This window comes from Leucopleurus acutus, assembly GCF_964270905.1.
Source record: "Leucopleurus acutus genome assembly, chromosome: 1".
NCBI lineage: Eukaryota > Metazoa > Chordata > Mammalia > Artiodactyla > Delphinidae > Leucopleurus > Leucopleurus acutus.
Window position 1 is genome coordinate 142397770 of NC_139142.1, and position 22816 is coordinate 142420585.

At 44.1% G+C, this 22816-nt stretch overlaps 1 protein-coding gene across 1 annotated transcript; it reads left to right on the forward strand.

Moving 5' to 3' along the window:
- Window positions 1-7901: 7901 nt before the first annotated feature.
- On the forward strand, window positions 7902-9515 carry LOC309969041 (ubiquitin-like protein 7; the record flags this gene model as incomplete). The annotated part of the gene is made up of 5 exons (XM_082850579.1): window positions 7902-7909; window positions 8169-8218; window positions 8445-8612; window positions 9199-9321; window positions 9429-9515. Exons 1-5 carry the CDS (start codon window positions 7903-7905, stop codon window positions 9513-9515), a joined length of 435 nt encoding a protein of 144 aa, XP_082706705.1. The 5' UTR covers window position 7902.
- Between the last annotated feature and the right edge of the window lie 13301 nt (window positions 9516-22816).

The following is a 22816-nucleotide window of genomic DNA, read 5'->3' on the forward strand; positions in this document are numbered from 1 at the left end:
AGTTGGTTCGTAGAGAGAAGTTACCAAGCCGGGTTCCTCTTACGCCCCAGCATGCAATGGTGGGAATCAATTCGGGGAGGGCAATTTCCGCTGAATTCTTAGAGAAACTGCATACAGTAGTCCCTTGGTATCCGCGGAGGCTTTCTCCCAGGACCCCCACCCCCCACCCCGTGGATACCAAAACCCGCGGATACTTAAATCCCTTATATAAAATGGTATAGTACAGTCGGCCCTCCGTATCCTCGGATGCGGAGCCCGCCGGTACCGAGGGCTGACTGTTAGATGCGCGATTAGAATAGATGGTGTTTGCACAGAGGTTAGGATTAGCCAACTATTCTGACTAGACTCTACTCGAGGAATTAATTCAAGGACTAAGGAAAGCAAAAAACAAAAAAAAAACCCACAGGTGAATAAAAAAATAATGAGGTTGGTCCTAGCAACTAAAGGCTGATCCGGTGTGCACAAACGTAAAAGGATGACTCTGCAACGTCCCAATGTACAGCCTGGGGCAGCAACTGTGAGCAGGATAGCTTGACTGAGGAGAGCAGATAAACTGCAGGGTCTCGGAGGGCCTGACACTGGAGGCTAGTCACTCCTCTGCTCTTCTAATACGGGAGATTTTCACGAAAGTCTGTCACTGTCTTCTTGCTGAACCCTAGGTTCCTCATAGTTGTCCCCAAAGTAGCCTCTCCCCCATCCTACCCATTTTTAGATATAACCTCTCTTTCAGAAATCCTTCCTAACTATCCAGCCCTCTTTAAGCTCCTTCTTCTCTTATCTACTAAGGTACTTGCACCTGAACCACATACTTCAGTGTTTTATTAAACTTTGTTCAATACTGTGCCTTGACTGCCTGCCGGAGAAGACAGGGACCCTGTCTTCACCTGGTTTTCCTCATAGCAGAACTGAATATACTAGGTGCTTATGAGTTTCTTGTTTTGATTCATTTCATTATAAGCTCCATAGGAGAATAAGCAATGACTATCTTACCCTCCACTTTATCTTCAGCAGTTGACCAGGACCTGGCACATAGTAGGTGAGCAATAAATATGTGTTGAATAAAGAATTCATTTACCAAATGTGGCTGTCTTGCTGTAGCTTGTTGCCTCCAGGAAAGGAGGTACGCCTCTCTGAGTTCTGAATTGTACATTGTAATCATAAATTATTAAATGAGTAAATGAATGAAGGAATAACCCAGGACCGAACAGGTTCTTTGGGAACCAATTTACCAAATAGGTGCGGTGGCCAGATGCAAGGGTCAGGTTCTAGATAAAATTAGAAGTCTGGACACAAGACAAATGACCAGACATGGTAAAAAAGAAAGTGTCCAGGCCCAGTCCTTCTGTCAATCCATATTTGGAGACTTATACCTTCATTAGCTTTCTCTGAGAAAGTGGTGGACAATTTCTCATTAAACCTTCAAGAGACTATTTGCCCAGTCATTTGCTATTGGAAAACAAATTGAGAGTGCACATTTGGGCTTCCCTGGTGGCACAGTGGTTAAGAATCTGCCTGCCAATGAAGGGGACACGGGTTCAAGCACTGGCCCGGGAAGATCCCACATGCCGCGGAGCAACTAAGCCCATGTGCCACAACTACTGAGCCTGTGCTCTAGAGCCCACGAGCCACAACTACTGAGCCCAAGCGCCACAGCTACTGAAGCCTGTGTGCCTAGAGCCTGTGCTCCGCAACAAGAGAAGCCACGACAATAAGGAGCCCGCACACCACAACGAAGAGTAGCCCACACTCACAACTAGAGAAAGCCCACGCACAGCAAGGAAGACCCAACACAGCCAAAAATAAAAGCAAACAAATAAATAAATTTATTAAAATTAAAAAAAGAGTGTACATTTGCATTTTTAAAATAACTATAAAATTAATATGGGAATTTCTGGGTCTGGCAAGACAGCAAATGAAAATTATCTGTAAGTACTCCTGCTACAAACAAAAATGTATAAAATAATACATCTTAAAAATCACGTAACTGTGGTCACAGGAGAAATAGGAAATCCTCAGATGCTAGAAATGAAGCGGTAACTGGAAAAAAGCAGTGAGCTTTGGAAGCTGATGAGCACCTTTCCAGAGAGAATAGTGGTCCTGGAAGCCTTGCTTGGAGATTTTTCTTTTAACCCCAAAACGTTGGGCTGGGGCCTTGAGCAACTGAAACTGATACCACTACATAAAGTTGAAACCTTTAAAAGATTTGCATGGTGGTCCAGTGGGTAAGACTGCACTCCCAATGCAGGGGGCCCAGGTTCGATCCCTGGTCAGGGAACTAGATCCCACATGCCGCAACTAAAGATTCCACATGCCGCAACGAAGATCCTGCGTGCCGTAACTAAGACCCAATGCAGCCAAATAAATAAATATTTTTTAAAAACTAAAAGATTTGCCTCCTAAGTAAAAGGGCAGAGTACAAAAAACCAAAAACCCAAACCCATGCATCAGCACTAAGAGAAGATAAGAAAAGTTCTCTGCTTGCTATGAAGGCCGGTCAGTGAAAGGGGAGTTGATGTGTGAAAGAACAGTCTTCCCTGAGAATTTGAAACCCTAGACCTGTACTTTGTGTAAGTTTGTGGCCAAACTTTCCCAGAAATGTCCAAAATTGGTCCCTGGGTCTGCATTTTAACATACAGTTAAACTAGGGCATTCTATTAGATTAAAGATTCAGTGGCAGGAGGAAATGTGTAGTCAGTGACTTTTGGGTGAGTGAAGTTGACTAGCTGGCCTGCTTTTTTATTAAGGGAGAAAAAGGCAAATAACATGTCACTTGAGGTCTACAATTTAAAATTTTTAATCGAGTTCATTCTTTTACAGAAAGCAACAAAAACCAGATCTGTATGAATAAAAAATATAAAAACTAAAGACATGAAAATAAAATAAGTTAGCATGCTCAAAGTGTTATCTTTGTTTTATTTTGGCCATGGTGTGTGGCATATAGAATCTTAGTTCACCAAACAGGGATCAAACCCATGCCCCCTACAGTGAAAGCGTGGCGTCTTAAGCATTAGACAGCCAGGGATGTCCCTCAAAATGTTATCTTAGGTATTTTCTCAAGTTTTGTTAAGTCAACTTTATTTAGAAATAATTTACATACAATAAAATGTATGCTTGGGTCTTCCCTGGCGGTGCAGTGGTTAAGAATCCACCTACCAAAGCAGGGGACTTAGGTTCAAGCCCTGGTCTGGGAAGATCCCACATCATGTGGCGCAACTAAGGCCATGTGCCACAACTACTGAGCCTGTGCTCTACAGCCCGTGAGCCACAACTACTGAGCCCGCAACCACAACTACTGAAGCCCACATGCCTAGAGCCCATGCTCCACAACAAAGAGAAGCCACCGCAGTGAGGAGCCTGCACAGTTGCAACAAAGAGTAGCCCCCGCTCGCTGCAACTAGAGGAAGCCTGTGCGCAGCAACGAAGACCCAACGCAGCCTAAATAAATAAACAAAATAAGTTTATTTTTAAAAAAAAGTATGCTTAAAAGGAATTGGTCCTGGGGTTCTTGGTAAAGCAAATATAAATCCTTTTTGGAGCAACACTACCAAAACTCATGCCATCCAACAGGAAAGAAGAAAGCTAAACTGAAGATTTCACAAAAAGAATTAACAAATATTCATGGAAGAGAGAGCAGAACAAACAAGTCACAACACCAAAAATGTTAGATATTAGGGACTCAATTAAAAAAGATGTAAAATAAGCATGAAAAAATTTATTAAAGTCACTGAAGAAGCTATCAGGACTTTAAGAAAGAATAACACATGATAAAAAAAAGAACAGGCAGATTTGAGAAGAACCAAAAAGAACTTTTAGAAATAAGAAGTACTGTCACTAAAATTAAGAACTTAACAGATGTAGGTCCTTGTCAAAAATGTATATTGTGAATATCTTCTCTCAGTTCGTGGCTTGTATTTTTATTCTCTTAATGGGATTTTTAAAAAATTTCTTGAAAGTCTAATTTATGAAATTTTAGTTTGATGGGTAGAGCTTTTTGTGTCCTATTTTAAAAATCTCTGCCCTAGGGCTTCCCTGGTGGCGCAGTGGTTGAGAGTCCGCCTGCCGATGCAGGGGACACGGGTTCGTGCCCCAGTCCGGGAAGATCCCACATCCCACATGCCACGGAGCGGCTGGGCCCGTGAGCCATGGCCGCTGAGCCTGCGCGTCTGGAGCCTGTTGCTCCGCAACGGGAGAGGCCACAACAGTGAGAGGCCCGCGTATCGCAAAAAAAAAAAGAAAAAAATCTCTGCCCTAATTATGAAGATATTTTCCTATGCTTTCTTCTGTAAATTTTACCTTTCACATTTAGGTCTATGAGTAATTTCATATTAATTTTTATGTATAAAGTGAGAAAGGAATCAAGATTCTTATTTTCCATAGGGTATCAATTGACGAGAACTACTTTTTTTTTAATCCCATCCCCACTGAATTTTACTGGCAGCTTTGTCATAAATAAGGTGACTGTTATCTATTGGTCCATTTCTGACTCTATTCTGTCCCCCTAATGTATTTTTATATCCTTATGCCACTAACTGTGCAACTTGATTTCTGTAGCTTTAGAGTAGGTCTTGGCATCTGGTAGCATAAGCCCTCCAAATTCATTTTGCTTTAACATGGCTCTATCACTAATAGAAGACAATTGTTAACTTTTTTAATGTTTCTAAAAATATAATTTTATTGAATTAAATAAATTTTGTATTCAACAAAATTTAGATTATACTGCATATGTTAGTAAACTGCATAATTCACTTAACTTGAATATTTCCCCATGTGCTCAAATCGTCTTTGAGAATGTGATATTTTAAAATACTTTTATTTTAAATTAGTTTCAAGTTTACAATAAAGTTGCAAAAATAGTATGAAATAATTCCCTCTTAATCACCCAAAGTCCCCAACTGTTAACATTTTATAACATTTACCTTATCATTTTTTCTCACCCTCTCTCTGTATATATTATTCTCCCACCCCCATCCTAAAGCTGTTTGAAAGCAAGTTGTAGATATGATGCCCCACCCTTAAATATTTCAGTGGCTATTTCCTGAAAACAAGGACACACGCTCCTACCTACCACAGTACAACCCATTAGAATCAAGAAATTAATACAGTTCTACCATCTAATCCACAGATGTAATTTAAATGTCATCAACTGTCGCAGGTAGGTGGAGACTGATCACCTCACTGCTGTTTTCATAAATTATTTGGGAGATTTTCACAAAGTTTGTCATATCAGTCATTAACCCAAACAGTTTTGGTTTCTTTTAGTGGTGAATAGTATTTAGAATCCAAGTCTGGGTGTGTTTATTGTCCCTGAGATGTCATTATTTCCAGTTCCTCTCAGTGGATAGACCTATGAAATACATATTTACACACACAAACCCATTCATCTATATTTCTGTTTCATATATATGTTACATATATGAAATAATATGTATATGTTCTTTTTTTCATTAATTTTTGTTGGAGTATAGTTTATTATATATGTTCTAATACCAATACTTCAAATTCCAATTCAGCCCTACATAGTCTTCTAGTCTTCCCCTCCTCTATAATTTTACCTTTCTTCTCCAAAATGGCTCCCATTTTTCCACAATATATTTACCTGCATTTGCTTATATTGAAATCCATGGTAACCATCACAGTGGAGCCTCTTCAACTTGTGGCTGAGTCATTTTAACACTTAACCTAAAATTTTCTAATCATTGCCTTACTATCTGGCATGACAAGAGTTCCAGGCTCATCTTTACATTTCCTGCCCCAAACACAACAATGAGCCATTTCTTCAAAAAACTCAGATGGGGACTTCCCCAGTGGCGAAATGGATAAGAATCCGCCTGCCAATGCAGGGGGCACAGGTTCGATCCCTGGTCCGGGAAGATCCCACATGCCATGGAGCAACTAAGCCCACGAGCCACAACTACTGAGCCTGCGTGCCACAACTACTGAAGCCCGCGCACCTAGAGCCCATCCTCCACAACAAGAGAAGCCACCACGAGGAGAAGCCCGTGCACCAGAAGGAAGAGTAGCCTGCACTCGCCACAACTAGAGAAAGACTTCATACAGCAACGAAAACCCAACACAGCCAAAAATGAATAAAATTAAATCTTTATAAAAATAAATAAATAAATAAAGCAACTGTAGGGCTTCCCTGGTTGCGCATGGTTAAGAATCCCCTACCAACGCTGGGGACACGGGTTCGAGCCCTGGTCCGGGAAGATACCACATGCCACAGAGCAACTAAGCCCAAGTACCACAACTACTGAGCCTGTGCTCTAGAGCCCATGAGCCACAACTATTGAAGCCCGCGCGCCTAGAGCCCGTGCTCCACAACAAGAGAAGCCACCGCAGTGAGAAGGCCACGCACTGCAAGGAAGAGTAGCCCCTGCTCACCGCAACTAGAGAAAGCCCGCGCAGCAATGAAGACCCAACGCAGCCAAAAATAAGTAAATAAAATAAATAAATTTATAAAAAAATAAATGAAGCAACTATACACCAATTTTTTTTTATACCCCAATTTTAAAAAAATTTAAAAAAAAATTTTTTTTTTAAGGATACAGTACATTAACAGGTCCGAACTGAATTGCATTTCCAGGTTCACATGTGAACAAACCTTCACCCCTCAGTGAACCAGAGATTCTAGGGATCCAACAGGCTGAGGTTAACCCAGGGCCAAATTGAACATTCAGGGCAGTTCGCAAAGTGTTGAGCTTCATAGCCTGAGCATACATCTCTACACGTGGATTAGAGCCTGATCAGCTCTATAGGGGACGGGGGGGGGGGGGGGGGGGGGGGGGATTAAAAAATTTTTTTTAATTTAAAAGCTCGGATGGGTTTTAGTGGGAAATTGAATTTCAAGACCACAATCTGGGCACTAGGGATGCTTATTTCTACTGGATTGGTCATTATTTCTAAGCTGCTTCAGTGGAGAGAGCTAGGGAGAGAGCTAGATCTATATCTATATATAGATCTATGCTTATAAAGATAGAAATAGAGGGCTTCCCTGGTGGCGCAGTGGTTGGGAGTCCGCCTGCTCGATGCGGGGGGCGCGGGTTCGTGCCCCGGTCTGGGGGGGATCCCGCGTGCCGCGGAGCGGCTGGGCCCGTGAGCCATGGCCGCTGGGCCTGCGGGTCCAGAGCCTGTGGTCCGCGGCGGGAGGGGCCGCAGCGGTGAGGGGCCCGCTTACTGCAAAAAAAAAAAAAAAAGAAATAGAAATAATTTATAGTGCTACTTCAAATTCAAGACTACAGGGGTTTATGTAACCTTTTGTATATTACATGTTTCTTTCCTTTTCCACACTGAGAATCCTAGTTCTCAAGAAAATAGGGGATTCCCACTAGCTATTTTACACATGGTAGTATATTTAAAACCTAATCTCCCAATTCGTCCCACCCTCCCCTTCCCCCACTGTGTCCACATGTCCATTCTCTACGTCTACGTCTCTGTTACTGCCTTACAAAAAGTTTCATCTGTACCACATTTCTAGATTCCACATATACGCGTTAATATACGATATTTGTTTTTCTCTTTCTGGCTTACTTCACTCTGTATGACAGTCTCTAGGTCCATCCACGTCTCTGCAAATTGATATTTTGTATACCAAATTATAAATATATTTTATACTCTGCTATCTGGAAAGGTAGGAAGCGTGGCGCAAGTGGCGGGGCGCAAGATTAGATGCTGCCTGGGTGAGTGAGGAGTGTGCGGCGCCGCAGGAAGTGCGTGCAAATGGCTCTGCGGGTCCCGGGCTGTTCCTACGGGGAGGGGAGCGTGTGGGTCTGGGTGAGTGTGTGAGTGTGCAAGCTGCCACGCCAGAGAGAGCTGTAAGGCTCAAAGTATGCCGGGAGCCAGTAGCCACAGCACAGGGGCGACTCCTCTTCCCGGGGCATGCCCTCCAGCTCGTACCGGGATATGGCAGGTGAGCCCCAGGACAGTGGAACGCAGGCCCCCCCAGGAGCGGGCAGTGGTCCAGGGGTTTGCTTTACTCAGCAGCTATGTATAGTGCTGGCAGAGGGCGTTCCTTGGGAACTCTCAATTTGAGTCAAGGAGTACATCTGTCCTGTAATTTTCCAAGGGGAGAGATGAAAATATGAATCTGGAGAGTAACTAGAGCTGAGATTCTGGAGCTGCGCCTCTGCCTCTGTTCTTCCTCCTGAAATCTGTTCTCCCTCCTCCAGGTGGCTTCCTGTTTGAAGGGCTCTCTGATGATGAGGATGACTTTCACCCAGTAAGTGGCCTGGCTGCCTGCCATTTGGGGGAGATGGTGCTGGGACCTGGCACACCCCAGCTGGAGGTGATCGGAGGCCCTTTGGTGACCCAGCTATGTCATACTATTGCTGTCTGAACCTGGAGGTTGGGGAGGTTCCCCAAGAACTGTTCCTGGAACGGGGGTGGGCTTCATCTGAGAACGTCACAGGGCTGCTTCCCTGATTCTTGGTGCCTCTCTTGTTCAGAGCGCCAGGTCCACGCCCTCGAGCAGCACACCCAGCTCCCGCCCAGCTTCCCTGGGGTACAGTGGAGCTGCCGGGCCCCGGCCTATCACCCAGAGCGAGCTGGCCACCGCCCTGGCCCTGGCCAGCACTCCGGAGAGCAGCTCTCACACGCCAACTCCTGGCACCCAGGTATGGAGAGAGGGCGGGAAGATCAAGGCCAGGCCCCTAAGGGAGAAGGTCCCAGTGGTAGAATGGATTTACCTTTGCTGATCCTGGTGCTGGATCTGTTTTGAGCCGAACTCTACCTGGAGCCTGGTGGGTTTCCCGCTGCAGCTCAGGCGACCTCCTGTCACCAGCCTTTAGGGCTTAGAAGTCTGGGCCTGATTTCATCACAGGCCTGATTAACTCCTGCCAGCACTTTGGAAGAACCTTCCGTCACATAGGACAACCTTACTTGTCCCTGAAAGCGGCCAGATATCACAGGCTTAAGCGTTCCTGGTGACGGTCACTCCAGCTTGCATGGCCATCTCTCCCAGTGCTGGGTCCTAGGCTAGGTCGGGGGCTCCATTCCATCTCCCTGGAGCAAAAGAGAACAGAACCTTTCCCGCCCACGTAGAGAGCTTTTGGGTACCTCTGTGTGGTTGTCTCATGCAGGCCCCTGCTGGGAGGCAGTCGTGGGGCACCCAGGGGCACCCTGGGTGATGTGACAGCAGTGGGTATGTGCTGGGAGACTGAGGTGTCTCTGAGCGTGGTGCTGACCCTGGTTTGTCTCTAGGGCCATTCCTCAGGGACCTCCCCGGTGTCATCCGGCGTCCAGTCAGGGACGCCCATCACCAATGATCTCTTCAGCCAAGCTCTCCAGCATGCGCTGCAGGCCTCCGGGCAGCCCAGCCTTCAGGTCAGTCTTCCCCACTCCTGATGTTCACATGGCTTCTTAGTTCCTTTGGACACTGAGCTTTCTTCTGCTCTCTGGAGGCCCTTCCCACTTGGCCTGCTTTGCTCCAGGAACAGCTGGGGCATGGCAGTGTGACAGGACAGGATGCTCCCAGCATGGGCAGTTGTCCCTGTGGCTTCCACTCCTGCACCCAGTGACCATGGCCTGGCTCCGCTGACCACCTGGTTTGAATACTTGTGGCAGTTTTAATTGAAGAGACAACTCATCCATTCTGTGAGCGGTGACTGAGCCTTGAGCATGTCTATACCGGGCCTGGGTCCAGCTCCTGGGGTAGAGACGAGCCAGTGCTCATCCCTGCCATGGAGGGGTGCCAGGCAGTTGCTGCAGTGAGGGAGCAACAGGGCGAGAAGCCCAGCCCAGGCTTGAGGTGAGGGCCTAGGTCAGGGAAACCTTTTCTGAGGAAGGGGTGTTTGGACTGACTGTCAAAGAATTAGTTAGAGGTTAGCCAGGCAGGGAAGGGGTGTTTGGTTGAGGGGGCATGGTGTCCAGGCAGAGGCAGCCAACCTTAGAAATGGCCTAAGTCAGTCCACCTATGACATTCCACCCCTGAGACTAGTTTGAAATCATGGTGTCTGCCACACTCTGGATATTGTTGATGGGGTTAATAATGAAGCTTGGCTTAATGTCTCATCCTATACCTAAATTCTCAGCCAGATTTATCACCCTCAGAAAAGTTTTTTTTTTTTTTTTTTAAATTTTGGCTGTGCTGGCACGCGAGCTTTGTTGCCCCGCGGCCTGTGGGATCTTAGTTCCCCAACCAGGAATGGAACCTGCATCTGCTGCATTGGAAGGCAGATTCTTAACCACTGGACCACCAAGGAAGTCCCCTCAGAAAAGTAATCCTTATTTTCTTCCTGGTATCATTATCAGAAAACTCTGGTGAAAGTTAATCAGGCCATGAGTCTTAGCTATATGGTCCTAATGTAGCTATGATTTATCTCACTTTCTTTTTTTTTTGCTGCGTTGGGTCTTTGTTGCTGTGCCCGGGTGGGGACTACTCTGCGTTGCAGTGCATGGGCTTCTCTTGTTGCAGAGCACAGGCTCAAGGCACGTGGGCTTCAGTAGTTGCAGCTCTCGGTCTTGGTAGTTGCAGCGCAGGCTCTAGGGTGCAAGGAATTCAGTAGTTGCAGTGCATGGGCTCAGTAGTTGTGGCTCACAGGCTCAGTAGTTGTGGCACATGGGCTTCAATAGTTGTGGCTTGTGGGCTCTAGAGCGCAGGCTCAGTGGTTGTGGCGCACGGGCTTAGTTGCTATGCAGCATGTGGGATCTTCCTGGACCAGAGGTTGAACCTGAGTCCCCAGCATTGGCAGGTGGATTCTTAACCACTGCGCCACCAGGGAAGTCCCTCATCTCACTTTCAGATTGAGTGTTGAGGCACTTTCCACCCCAGAATTCCATACTTGGGTGGAATTTGCTTTGCACATTACTTCTCAATAGCCAAAAGGTAGAAGCAGCCCTAGTGTCCATCAATAGATGAATGGGTAAACAAGATGTGGTATATACATACAATGGAGTATCATTCAACCTTAAAAAGCAAGGAAATTCTGCCACATGCTACAACATGGATGAACATTGAAGACATTATGCTAAGTGAAATTAGCCAGTCACAAAAAGACTGTATGATTCCCCTTCTATGGGGCACCTAGAGTAGTCCAGTTCATAGAGACAGAATGTAAAATGGTGGTTGCCAGGGGCTGGGGAGCAGGGAGAATGGGGAGTTGTTGTTTAATGGACACAGAATTTCAGTTTGGGAAGATAAAATAGTTCTTGAGATGGATGGCGGTGATGGTTGCAAAATAATGTGAGTGTACTTAATGCCACTGAACTGTACACTTAAACTGTAAACTGTACACTTAACTTAAATGGTTAAGATGGTAAATTTCATGTTATGCATATTTAACTGCAATATTAAAAAATACATAGAAGACACCCAACCACCACCAGAAAAAGGGAACACATCAAAATTTGAATGATTCCACCCATTTCTCTGCTGGAACTCCTCCAACCCTTCGCTTGAGTGGAGCCTATTCTGTAATGGAGATTATGAGTTCACTAAAATGGTTGTAAAATGTAAAAATATGTCTTGCTGCATATGTGGGTCTCTTTCTTCTCCTAGAGCCTGAAATAAAAATGGGCAAAGAAGAAATTACTACCTTTATGGCTGAACATTTATTTCACAAATGTTCAAGTGCCTACTTTATGCCAGGAGCTGTGGAAGGTGTGAAAATGAAGCATATACGAGAAGTTCACGGTCTAGAAGGGGAAATGTCCATGCATAAATTTTTCTGTGAATAATTTTAATATCAGATATAAAATGTGCCCTTTTCTGCGCCCTTAAAGCACCCTGTACTTCTCTCAATTATCGTTTATGTTTCACTATATTGTCATTAACTTCATTTTTCTTTCTCCCACAAGTTGTAGATTGTGTTGATGGCCCAATTCATCATCCTCCCTAGATCCATGCCCTTTACCACATAACTTTGCAGTGCCCGTGAGCGGAGTAACCTGCCTACCCCTTGATTCTAGCTTTCACCACATGACTTGCTTTGGCTAATGGAATGTTAGCAGGTATGATGAAAGCAGAGGCTTGAAATGGACTTGAACATTGGGAGCTGCCCTTTTGCACCACTGCCATCACCAGGAGAACACGCCTGGGTTAGCCTGCTGGAGGACATGTTGCAGAGCTGAGTCTCCTAAACTGCTCTAGAAGAGGCCAGCCTAGGTTAGCTGTCTATCAGACGACCTTAGACATGTCACTCAGCCCAGCCAAGAAAAGTGTACAAATTATCATTTGTATAACCAGATAAATTTTTTACAGAGTGTACACATCTATATAATCACTACCCCCCCAAAAATGAGAATTTAGCAGCACTCAGAAGCAGCTCGCAGGCTCCTTCCCAGTCATTACCCACCTCCTCCTCCAGAGGTAACCATTACCTTGACATCTAACTATAGATTAGCTTCTGCCTGGTCTTGAACTTCTTCTAAATGGAATCATACCATATATAGTCTTTCGTGTCTGGCTTCTTCCATTTAACATCATATTAATGAGATTCTTCCAGTTTGCTGTGAATAGCAGTAGTAGTTCCTTCATTTTCATTGCTTTATAGTATAACATGGTTTGGATATAACACAATGTATTTATTAATTCTACTGTTGATGTACTTTTGGATTATTTTCCAGTTAGAACTATTAGGAATAATGCTGCAATGACTATTCTTACATATGTCTTTTGGTGAGCATATGTATGCATTTCTGTTCCATACATAGTTAAGAGTAGAATTGCCAGGATATAGGATAAATGTATGTTCAGCTTAATACATATTGCCAAACAGACTTCCCAGGTAGCTGTACAACTTTACACTCCCAGCAGAAATGTTGAGTCCCACTTTCTCCACATCCTTGCCAACACTGGGTATTGTCAAGGCTTTAAAAACATTTTTTGGAACTTCCCTGGTGGCGCAGTGGTTAAGAATCCACCTGCCAAGGCAGGGGACAGGGGTTCGAACCTTGGTCTGGGAAGATCTCACATGCTGCGGAGCAACTAAACCCTTGTGCCACAACTACTGAGCCTGTGCTCTAGAGGCCACGAACCACAACTACTGAAGTCCACATGCCTATAGCCTGTGCTCTGCAGCAAGAGAAGACACTGCAATGAGAAGCCCACGCACCACAACAAATAGTAGCCCCCGCTCGCTGCAATTAGAGAAAGCCCGCGCGCAGCAACAAAGACCCAATGCAGCCAAAAATAAATAAATAATTAAATTTAATTAAATTAAAAAAATTTTTTATTTTTGGCCACACCGTGTGGCTCGTGGGATCTTAGTTCCCCGACCAGGGATTGAACCCAGATCCTCAGCAATGAGAGTGCAGAGTCCTACCACTGGACTGCCTTGGAATTCCCAAGTCTTTTTAATCTTAGCCATTCTGATGGGTATGTAGTAATATCTCATTTTGATTTTAATCTACATATCCCTTATGACTAATGAGCATGAGTATATTTTCATATGAACATTTGAATATCCTCTTGTGTGAAGTGTCTGTTCATATAAGATTCAAGTTTGTACTGCATAGACTCTTCTACTGTAGGATCAAAAGGGCAGCTAGGCGGATCATGAGGCTCACAGCAAGAGATCCTGAAGATGAAAAAGAACTTTGCATCAGCTCTAACCCAGCCTTTGCATCATTCCAGCATCAGGAATGATACAGTGGGATTCCTGCATAAGACCCTGAACTCTAGGAAACCTCAAATCAGTACGCAAGAAGTAGACAATGGGTTGGACACATGCAATGTGGGGATCTTCAAGGAAAACCCATTGGCTTCTTGCTATTAGACTCACAAGTTGTCAGATGTTCTGGAAACACCAGGACTTCGGGGTCTGGTCCTCAGCCACACAGGCTCAGAAAAGAGCTTTTGCTGACACAGTGAGTTAGCAATTAATGAAAAAATCAGAATGCTGAGGAATTCCCTGGCGGTCCAGTGGTTAGGACTCTATGCTTACACTGCCGAGGGCCCAGGTTCAATCCCTGGCTGGGGAACTAAGATCCCACAAGCCGCACAGTGCAGCCAAAAAAAAAAAAAAAGCAAATTTAAAAATCAGAATGCTGATGTACTAATTCCCATCATGAACCAGAATTGCCAAGCATTCCAGTCTCTGATTAAGATACTCACTCCCTGTAAGAAAACAACTTGGGAAGTCAAATAAAATCAGAAGGCTGCATGGTGAGCTGGAGCCAGAGCACCAGAATGGGAGTGGGGGGCCGAGAAGAGCAGGAGTGTGCTTCCAAGACCCTCACAGTAAAAATGGATCTGCCACTGGAACTGGACAGGATATGACCTTGGATGAGACTTCCCTGTCCCCAGCCAATGCTCAGATGAACACTGACAATGTCGCTTCAGAGACCCTCCTTTTTTTCAGTGTTTCCACTGTTAACTAATCCCCCTTCTGACTGACTCCTTCTTCTTTAGCTATCCTAAGGACATATGTTGGTTGTCTTCTTATTATCCATTTCCCCACCTCCTTCCCCAGAGGTCCCTGGCCCCTTTTCAATAGACCATACTTTCCATTGGGGAATCCGATCCTTGCAGTTCCTGCAATGGTTCCATCCTAGATGTAGGTTTGGAGCTCACCACCTAGGCCAAGCCAATCCGTGCATTCCATCCTCTGAGCTCAGTGATGGGCTGAGCATGTCAGCTACAGATGCTGGGATGCTGATAGTCTATATTTCCCACTGGGCATGAATGAGAAAGCTTGTGGCCTTGGGAGCCATCTGAGGACCACAAGGGGAATCAACCTCAGTTCATTCTGACATGGAGGAAGGCAGAGTGGAGAGCTGAAGAGAAACCGGAGTCTTAGTGATTTTCTTAAGCCATTGGATCAAGCAAGCACAGCTTCCGGACTTTTTAGTTACTTGAGCCAAGATATTCCTTTTCTTGTGTAAAACAGTTTGCATTGGTCTGGCAGAACTAACTGATTATCCAATATCTAGTTTCTCTCTCTCTCTTTTTTTTTTTAAAAATAAATCTATTTATTTATTCATTTATTTATGGCTGCGTTGGGTCTTTTTTGCTGCACGCGGGCTTTCTCTAGTTGCAGCGAGCAGGGGCTACTCTTCCATGCGATGTGCAGGGTTCTCATTGCGGTGGCTTCTCTTGTTGCAGAGCACAGGCTCTAGGCGCACGGGCTTCAGTAATTGTGGCTCGCGGGCTCAGCAATAGTGGCTTGCGGGCTCTAGAGCACAGGCTCAGTAGTTGTGGCGCACGGACTTAGTTGCTCCGTGACATGTGGGATCTTCCCGGACCGGGGCTCGAACCTGTGTCCCCTGCAGGGGACAGGCGGATTGGCAGGCGGATTCTTAACCACTGCGCCACCAGGGAAGTCCCTAGTCTCTTCTTCTTTACTTACAGAACCCCCTTTTTATTCGTAGTTTAAAAATATTTGTCTCCCCTACTTCCCTGGAGCTAAGCGTGGCAATGTGGCCAAGAAGATACTACTGAAAGTCCCTGGTAATACTTCTGGAAAAGTGATGTATTTCCTGATTAAAAAAGAAAGAGGGCAGATTCAACTGGCACATGCATTGTGCCTTTCCCAAGCCCCTTTTTCCTGCCTTCAAAGCAGGAAGAGTAACAGCCAAATTATGATCTTGAAGCCGAAAGACACAATAAGGATGGCAGAAGAAGGTAGAAGGAGCCTGATTCCTTGAGCAGCTGTACCAGTTCCCAGACTGCCTATACCAGACTCCTTGCAACATGAGAATAGTAAACCCCTTATAGGTTTAGTCACTTTGTTGGGTTTCCGTTAAATGCAGCCAAATGCATACTGACTTAGAGAAGTCAGTACACTGAAGTGGGATGCTGCAAGTAATATAATCTGAAACGTGGATTTGTTGAGTGGTAGAGAAGGGCTTTGGGGTTCTGAGTGTACGTGCGTTACAGACTGGAATGCCAATGACCTTGCTAGGCAGTGGTGGAACATTTGGTCAATTTGTTCTTCTATGGGAGATACCCCACATGCCAATCAAGTCTCTTGTGTTAGGGAAAATAGCTGGAATGATTCAGAATGTTGGCACGTGCTGGTGACTTTGTTCTATTTTCAACAAAGTCCTGAGAGAGACCAATGAGCTAGAGTTATGCAGCCTGAATAAAAAAGGTAAGGAAGTACCGCTTCACTAAGGAAGGCTCTCTGGCTAGGGCCTGCAAATTTCCTTTGAGTGAACATCTCATAATTTGGAGACTTGCAGGGCTGAAAAAGATCATTGCTTCTGTTCTCCAAATAGAAGATGAGACTGGTATCCTGGGCCTTTCCTAAGCACCTTCCTTTAAGAATCACCACTCCACAGAGGAAGTGGACTCTGCAAAGTGTTCTCCTCCTAGAGCCTTTTGTTTCCAGTTGTCTCAAGTCAGTGAGCATTAAGTTGAAGGCTAGAAGGTTAAGCAGAGCACAGAGGCCAACACGTAATAGAGGAGGGTTTTCAGGTTTACAGACTATGGCTACATAGGAGCTTCTGCTGTGGTTACTTACACATAGGATTGAAGAAGAAGCAAATAGACTGGAAGCCTACAACATTTTTGAGGGAATCATATCACCAGAAATGAAAATTTAAGGACCTGACCCGCAAAACCTTATCATTTTTCAACCCCAGGCCCCCGAACACACACAACAGAAAGGGCATCCACCCCAAAGTTACACTTCAGATAAGTGGATAATACACAAGAAGTCATCTCAAAAGCAGACGGAACTTGGACCATGGAGCACAATCGAAAAAGTTCCACCCAGAGAGTAGGTTGGCTGAGTAAGGAAATTACTGTCCGGCAGGGAGTCCTGGCTGCTCCTGTCTAGCAGAATTCGGTATTTGCCCATAGCTCTAATATTTGCAGTAGCTTTGATGTGTTTCCCATTCTTCCCTTTCCCATGTGGGAGTTTAATTTTGTTCCTTCTCCAATATTATATATGGGATATGTTGGGGGAAGATAACTTGGCTTTTAGTTTGTAGGTTACTGGACTTTGTATAAGGATTCACATCAGGGCTAAGTGGAGAAAACTGCATATGGGATAGAGACTCTGGTTTTTGAGATGGATGCAGTGTCTGGCTGAGACTTTGGAACTGTCCACATCAGGGAGGGAGCATATTCTGTATATGGAAGGATGGATACCCTAAAGGGTGGACTGTGGCAGTCACTGCTTTCTTTCTACCCAATAAGCAGTCACTGCTTTCTTTCTACCCAGTAAGCATTCTCCATGTCTTCTTTACCATCAGAACCCTGAATTTGTTTAGGAAAGCAACGTGCCCATCTAAACATCACATCAAAGTTTTCTGGCCATTGAGACATAAGCAAAACTCTCCCAAAGATATCTCGAAAAGCTTTGCTTTCTGGTTATAAGTATCACTACTTCTCTCCTTTTCACTTATTTCTCCTTTTCTTGCCTGGAACCAGATGGAAACTTTAATCTTCAGGAAAGAATGCAGAGCATCGGAAATGGTAAATATGTGGATAAACGTCAAAGACTACTCTTCCCTCTTGATTTCTTTAAATTGCATGTGGCTATTTAAAAATAATGTGGGAGTTTCTTTTTTCTATGCTCTGGAACTTTTTAAGTAGCTTTGAAGGTTGGGTAGACTCTCCTATGAATTCTTCTGGGCCTTGTGAATTTTTGAGGAGTAATTATTTAATTTGTTTAAATTTTTTATGTTTATTAGGGTCAATTTTGGTAAACAATATTTTCCTAGGAAGTTATCTATTTAATCTACATTTTCAGATGTCTTTGTCTAGACTCGTGAAAAGTAGTATCTTAAGATTTTTAATTTTTCTTCTCTTTCGATGGTTATTTCCTCCTTGTCATTTCTTACCTTGCATACTCATGCTCTTTCCCTTTTTTACCTGATTAAGTTAGCTAGTAGTTTGTCCATTTGACTGATTTTTCTTTTTTTTCTAAGAACCAGCATTTGGATTTATTTATTCTTTTTATTTTATTTTTCTGTTTTCAAACTCATTAATTTCTGCTTATATCTTTAATAGTTCCTTCATTCTGCTTTCTTTTGGCTTGCTTTGCTTTTATTTTTGTAGCCTTTAAATTGATGTTTAATTCTACCTAGATATTTAGTGTAATACTCTTCTAACAACTACTTTTGCAGCATCACATAGATTCAGATAAGCTGTGTTTCCATTATTGCTATTTTATAAAATTCTGCAATTTTGGTTTGTATTATCTTATTAACCCAAGAGTCGCTTAATACAGAGTTTTAAAATTTTCTAGGTGAAAGTTTCTTTTTACTTTTAATTTTGTTATTAATTTATACTTTTATTGCATTGTGATTGGAGAATGCTGTTTATATTATTGCTCTTTTTAAAGTTATTGAGGACTCTTCCCTGGCGGCGCAGTGGTTGAGAATCCGCCTGCCAATGCAGGGGACACAGGTCTATCCCAGATCCAGGAAAATCCCCCTTGCCGAGGAGCAGTTAAGCCCCTGTGCCACAACTACTGAGCCTGCGCTCTAGAGCCTGCGAGTCACAACTACAGAGCCCACGTGCTGCAACCACTGAAACCCGCGCGCCTAGAGCCTGTGCTCCGCAACAAGAGAAGCCACTGCAGTAAGAAGCCCGCGCACTGCAGCGAAGAGTAGCCCCCGCTCGCCGCAACTAGAGAAAGCCGGCGCGCAGCAACGAAGACCCAATGCAGCCAAAAGTAAAATATAAATATAAATAAATAAATTTACTGAGATTTTCTTTTGTGACCTAATATGTCATCAATTTTCACGAATATTCTTTTCGATTACCCAGTAGCCAGTGCTCTGATCCACCGAGTCTCAGACCTGACCTCAGTGTTTCCCCTCTCACAATAGGATTTTCTCCCTCTGGGATAATTCTAGCTGATGTTGTGGCTCTGCTGGTTTCAGATATTTCTCTCTCCATTTACATGTAAATTGAGGCTCAAGGTACTCTCCCTCTCCTAGGATGCTGTAGGTGAGGGCTGGGGTGATGTAATTTGCTTTCCTTGTTGATCTGTGTGGGTTTCGGAAGATCGTGAAGGGATTTAGGCATCTGCCATTATTCTACAGGAATCAGGAAGTTCTCTTCTATCATATCTCTGCTGCTTTCTCTTCATTCCTGCCTTCCACTGGCTGAAATTTTCTCTTTTGCCCTTCCCTCTCATTGACATTGAAGTCACAGTTCTATTTCTGTTCTCTTAGTGGTAACCCTGAAAAATGTAGCGTGCACATTTAGCTTAGCAAAGTCTAAAATTAATCAATATGCTACCTTCCTTCCAAACAATATAAAGACCTTAGAATGCTTTAACTCCCATCAGCGCCCTCTCATGTTATTATTCATTCACCAAACAATTTTGAGTTCCTACCGTGTGCCAGGTTGATATAATAATGAACAAAAGGTATGTGTCTGGCAGGTGCGGGGCACAGGGGTCCCTTTTCTAATGGGTTTATATTTTAGCGGGGAGACAAACAAGATACAAATTAAAAATATAGTATGTAGTATAGCAAAAACTACTACAGTAGAAGCAAAAAATTAAGCAAGGTAGGGGTATATGAAGTCTCCTGTGTGTGTGTGTGTGTGTGTGTGTGTGTGTGTGTAGCTAGTCATGCAGATATCTTGGGGAAAGAACATTCTAGGCAAAGTGAATAGCAAGTACAAAAACCCTAAAGGACTTCGTGACATGTTTAAGGAATAGCAAGAAGGAGTGTGAGGGGCTTCCCTGGTGGCGCAGTGGTTGAGAGTCCGACTGCCGATGCAGGGGAGGCAGGTTCGTGCCCTGGTCCGGGAAGATCCCACATGCCGCGGAGTGGCTGGGCCCATGAGCCATGGCCGCTGAGCCTGCGCGTCTGGAGCCTGTGCTCCGCAACGGGAGAGGCCACAACAGTGAGAGGCCCACGTACCGCAAAAAAAAAAAAAAATGGAAGAAAGAAAGAGTGTGAGGCTACAGTGAAGTGAAAGAGGGGACAAGTGGTAGGATTTGAAGGTCACATGCAGAGCTAATAAGGAAACCAAAGTAGAACCTTACAAGGACTACAATGTGGCCTACAGTACATATTAAGGATTTTGGCTTTTATTCTAAGATGGGCAGCCATTAAGGGGTGACAGAGGAATGACGTGGTCTGGCATACGTTGTACCAGGATCACTCTGGTTGCTGTATTGAGAACAGATTGCTGAAGGCAGGCCAGTTAGGAGGTTACTGCGCTAACCACATGAGAGATGACGATGGCCGGCCCAAAATACAGCAGAGGTGGTGATGGGAAGTGGTTGAATTCTGAGTGTGTTTTGGAAGTTGAGCTGATAGAATTTGATCACTGACCAGTGAGGTTTGAGGAAAAGCAAGAGAACAAGCATGACACCCAAAATGTTGTCCTGAGCAACTGGAAGCCTAATTCTTAGAACGTCCCAAACGCCCCTTGCCCTGGTATAATCCCCTTTGAATGAGCTCACTCCTGTGATTATGTTATGTTATAGGGCAAAAGGAAGACTATCTAGGTGGACCTAATCTAATCACAAGCCCTTTAAAGGCACGGGTTTTTCCAACCGGTGGGCAGAAGGGGGAGTCAGAGAGATTCAAAGCGTGAGGAGTTTGGGGGCACACGAAAAGGAGTCCAGACAGCCTGTAGGAACAGAGAGCAGCTCCCAGCTCCCAGTCAGCCCAGAAACAGGACCTCGGAGCCGTAGCCATAAGAAACTGGATTCTGCCAACAACCTGAATGAGTTTAGAAGCAGGTTCTTCCCAAGAGCCTCCAGGTAAGAGCCCAGCCCAGTGGACACCTTAATTTCAGCCTTGTGGAACCCTGAGCAGAAAACCCAGCCAAGCCCAGGCTTCTGACCTACAGAGCTCTGAGATAATGAGTGGGTGTTGTACGCTGCTAAGCGTGCGGTAGCTCGTTACACTGCAATAGAAAATGAATACACACACAACTCTCAAGGAGGCTGGGAAATGGTGTCTGCGGTGGGACATCCATGTGCATTGTTAAACTTGGGGGGGAAGGAGGGGGCGGGTTTACAGTGAAAGAAAGGAAAAATGAGTACTGGGGAGATGATAAGATGTCTTTCCACACACTGAAAACCTACACTATCCAATACAGTGGATACTAGCCTCATGTGGGTATTGAGCACTTGGAATGTGGCCAGTCCAAAGTGAGACCTGCTGTGAATGTAAAATGCCCACTAGATTTTGAAGACCTAGTATGAAAAAAAGTATGTAAAATATCTCATTAAGTACACTTTATATTGTTTACATTTTGAAATGATAATATTTTTGATATATTGGATTAAGTAAAATACATTATTAAACTTAATTTCAAACTATTTTTTACTTTTAAAAATTTGGTTACATGTGTAAGTTAAAATTTAATTACATACGTGGCTCCCATTAGAGTTTTATTGGACAGTGCTGCTGTAAATTCTTTTGTCTCAATTTTTCTTTACATGTACATAAATTTTTAAAAACATTATTTCGTTTTCTTTTCAACACTATAGGTTTAGAGAGGCAATGTTCCCAAAAGAAATAATGGCAAAGAAGGGAGTTCCTAGTCACAACCAGTGAATCTGTTCTCCCAGATGCCTTAATAAACTAGTTGATGCATGTACGTGTATAGGAGAGGTTGATAGAGGGAGGGTCTTGGAAAGAAAAGAAGGTTATGACATTAGATAACAGCATCATGGAGATGGAAATGGTGCTTATACCATCATGACTCATCCTTTGAGGCTGGGCACTCCACAGTCTCGAATAAAATCAAAAGGGGAGGGGTAGCTGTTACGTAGGTAGATACCACAACCTATCATTATGGGAGGGTGAAGGAACGACCGGCTGTCACAGCTCCGCCTCACCAGGACACGTATGTAGTGCCCTCTGGTGGACTATGGCGGCACTTGAGTCAGACGGGTCAGAATCCCCCACTTTTTTTTTTTTTTTCTTTTTCGGTTGGCGCTACGCGGCTTGTGGGATCTTAGTTCCCCGACCAGGGATCAAACCTGCGCCCTCGGGACTGAAAGCTCAGAGTCTTAACCACTGGACCGTCAGGGAATTCCCCAGAATCCCCCATTTCTTGCCACCTCTGTCACCCTCGTCCAAGTCACCATCATCTCGAGTGAGAATTATCCTAAGAGATTCCTAATTGGTCTCCTTCCTTCCACTCCTGTCCACCAGAATGATCTTTTATTACTTTCATCAGATCATGTTACTCCTTTGCTCAAAACTCAGGAATCACTTTTCTTCTCACTCACAGTTAAAACCAAAATCCTCACAACACAACTACCCCTTACTCACTCACTGGGCTTCTTGCTCTTCCTCTGATCATATAACACACCAAGCATGCTCCTGCTCTTACGTTTGCTAGCTCCTCTGACTGGAATGCATGGATCCCTCTTCAAAGCGATACTCAAATGTCACCACATCACCTATCACCCTAAATAGAAAAGCAACCCTCCTCCCAGCATTCTATATTCCTCTTAACTGGATTCTTTTTTTTTTTGGCAATAGCATTTAACACCATCGGATATATTACATATTTACTTGTGTTATGTATTATATATTTGTTTATTACCTGTCTCCCCCTACTAGAATGCAAACTGCAAAAGGCAAGGACCTTGTCTGTTTTGTTCACAGCTGTATCCCCAGCATCTAGAACAGTGCTTAGCATGTGGTAGGTGGTCAACAAAAGTATATGTTGGATAAAGAAATGAAACAAGATCTGAACAATGAACAGGCATTGAATGCCTTCATTGTTTCATTCTTGGGTATGTCACACAAAGGTCAACTTTACAAATTTATGTAAAATTAATAAAATTCCTATATAATCCCCACATATTTCTTTTTAATTGGATTAAATTATCCTAAAATTCATTTGGAAAGAATAAAGTACCTGTGAATAGCCATTAAATGTAGGAAGAAGTACACTAAAGGTGCACTTGGCTTACCAGATATCAGAGGACACTATAAA